The 2,335-nt window shown below is 48.1% G+C and overlaps 1 protein-coding gene across 1 annotated transcript; it reads right to left on the bottom strand.

Moving 5' to 3' along the window:
* Positions 1 to 253: 253 nt before the first annotated feature.
* Positions 254 to 991, bottom strand: LOC124685816 (putative homeobox-leucine zipper protein HOX26). Its single transcript, XM_047219851.1, has 2 exons — positions 683 to 991; positions 254 to 550 (listed from the first exon to the last, which is right to left on the bottom strand). Exons 1-2 carry the CDS (start codon positions 989 to 991, stop codon positions 254 to 256), a joined length of 606 nt encoding a protein of 201 aa, XP_047075807.1.
* Between the last annotated feature and the right edge of the window lie 1,344 nt (positions 992 to 2,335).

Genomic DNA, 2,335 nt, shown 5'->3' with positions numbered 1-2,335 from the left:
AAACTCTGGGCGCACGCCCGGACTTAGGAACAGTTGGGTCCGCCTATGGCTGTGGTGGCTATCAAATGAAATATGTTGGGCAGAACATTTCCAAACGATGATCATCCACCTAAGCATTCATATCGATCTTCACACATATACATCTAAAGGCAAGTCATTAAATCACTATGTATAATCATCTATCCCGCGCACTATACATATTTAACTAACGATTTGGCTGTTTCTTAACATATGAGAATGCACTTCTACCGTCCTAATCTCGATTTATTAGGCCGACACCAGGCCAGCCGCCGCCAGGCTTGTTGCAGGACGGGCATGATGAGGACGTGAGGCTGGATATGAAGGCTGCCGACGATAAGGAGGAGCGCGCCTCAGCGAGGTCTCGCTGGAGCCGCTCGTTGTCGTGGCCGAGCCGCTCGCACAACCGGCGGAGCAGCTCGCAGTCGAGCTCCGTCTGCTTGAGCTTGGTGCGTGCCCTCCTGTTCTGGAACCACACCTCCACCTGCCTTGCCTTCAGCCCGAGCCGCCGCGCCAGATCATGCTTCTCATCCTGAAATAATTAAGAAACATTCACATCAGAATAGAACACGTGCAAATTAATTGAAAGCATATATGATCTGGCATGCAAATTTCTTTTCATATCAAGAAGGGGACGATCAAGTAATAGGAGTTATGGACGTACATGGGACAGGACGTTGTGAGCGCGGAAGCTTTTTTCCATTACCGCCGCCTGCTCGCCGGTGAGCTGGAGCTTCTTCCTCGCGCCGCTGCCGCCGCTGTCATCGTTGATGTCGCTGCCGCCCTTCACCGTACTCGCCCTCTTTCTCTTCCTGCCTGCCGACGCTTCCTTTTCGGTCAGGGGCAGCAGAGGCTGCCCCGGCGGGTGCTGCGGACTCCTGGCACCGATCACAAGGGACAGCCTCGTGTCGACGAGCTCCTCCACTTCCAGGAACTCCTCCGTGCCGCTGCTAATGGTCGTGAGGCTAGACATGGCCGAGCTAGAATCAAGTTTTCTGTTTCGATCTAAGGAGATGGAAGGTTGCCGGTTAGATAGGTTGATGAGGGAAAGGCCGGGGTGCGTTCGTGAAGGCTTTATACTGCGCATGGTCACATCGCTCGCGAGGTCGATTTCTTGTGCGAGTTAAACAAGACAATTAGCACCACGAAGGTTCACTACGGTAGTAAGTAAGACTACTAGGGGTTAGACCAATGTTTTGTTTGACTGTGGGGAACTCATAAATTGATTAATCAAGGCAATGAAGCTAAATTAAGTTGTCAGTTCACATTCTTGGTCGTGACCAAACGCCTAGAGAGTAATCAATATGAGATATTTTGCTTAATTAAAGAAAGTTTTTCTATTGGACTATTAGTTCTTCGGTTCTTTTCATCCGTATGAGTGCATGCATGAGCTGATCAGGTGAAGATATATACTCCCTCAGTCCTAACATAAAATAAGTTACTCAATTTTTTCTAAATACGGATATATCTACAAATAAAATGCATCTAGTATGGGCGAGCTGATCGAGTGACTGGATCAACGAAGAGCTAGCACGACCTGGTATGTGCGTCGATCCGACCATACCTGGTCGCCGCACGTATGAACGGAACGGAGGGGACTGGTCGCTATAGCTCAGCCGCGAATGCTACGACTGGATAATTCTTGATTTGGCAGCAGCAACGGCATTGCAACGTACCTGCACAGGACGGTCAAATTTCGGCCACATGCACACGCACGCATATATAGACGTTTCTGAAACTAATGACAAGCTAGTTATATGGTGGTACTAGTACAATCTGCGAGTTCATACTGATTGATTGAGAAGGTCAAATTTCGGTCACATGCACACGCACGCATGCACGTTTCTGAAACTAATCACAAGCTAGCTAGGTACAGTCAGGTCCCTGGGTACAGTTATATGGTGCATGCCGGCCACTAGTACAATATGCGAGTTCATACTGATTAAGAATTACAAACCACAGGAGGACGCGCCGACGGCCGACGACAGTTCTGCCGATTCTAGGGAACTATCTACACGATCGGCGGATGGCGGTCACATTGTCCTGCTGAAAAAGAAAAGAATACATATCTGAAACGGCCAGGTTCATAGGATGTCGATGACACTAGAGCATAGTATGCCTGGTATCGCGTTGAATGCAAATGTCTGTACGATCCGTACGTGCGACTTGTGTTTCAGAATACCCGGGTGGGTGTAAAAGCTGCGGCGTCTTGTAGACCGATATGGAGCTGAGAGCGAGAATCTATGAAAAATTCATTTTAGATATAATAAAACAATTCGAAAAATACCATGAGATAGATAATATTGTAATCTACAAA

This window comes from Lolium rigidum, chromosome 2 (assembly GCF_022539505.1).
Source record: "Lolium rigidum isolate FL_2022 chromosome 2, APGP_CSIRO_Lrig_0.1, whole genome shotgun sequence".
Lineage (NCBI taxonomy): Eukaryota > Viridiplantae > Streptophyta > Magnoliopsida > Poales > Poaceae > Lolium > Lolium rigidum.
The sequence above is the reverse complement of the archived record's forward strand: the minus strand, read 5'-3'. Positions and strand labels throughout refer to the sequence as shown.

Coding starts and splice junctions, on each gene's coding strand:
- LOC124685816 (XM_047219851.1), bottom strand. CDS start 991: ATGTCTAGCCTCACGACCATTAGCAGCGGCACGGAGGAGTTCCTGGAA. Junction 551..682: donor CTCACAACGTCCTGTCCCAT/GTACGTCCATAA, acceptor TAATTATTTCAG/GATGAGAAGCATGATCTGGC.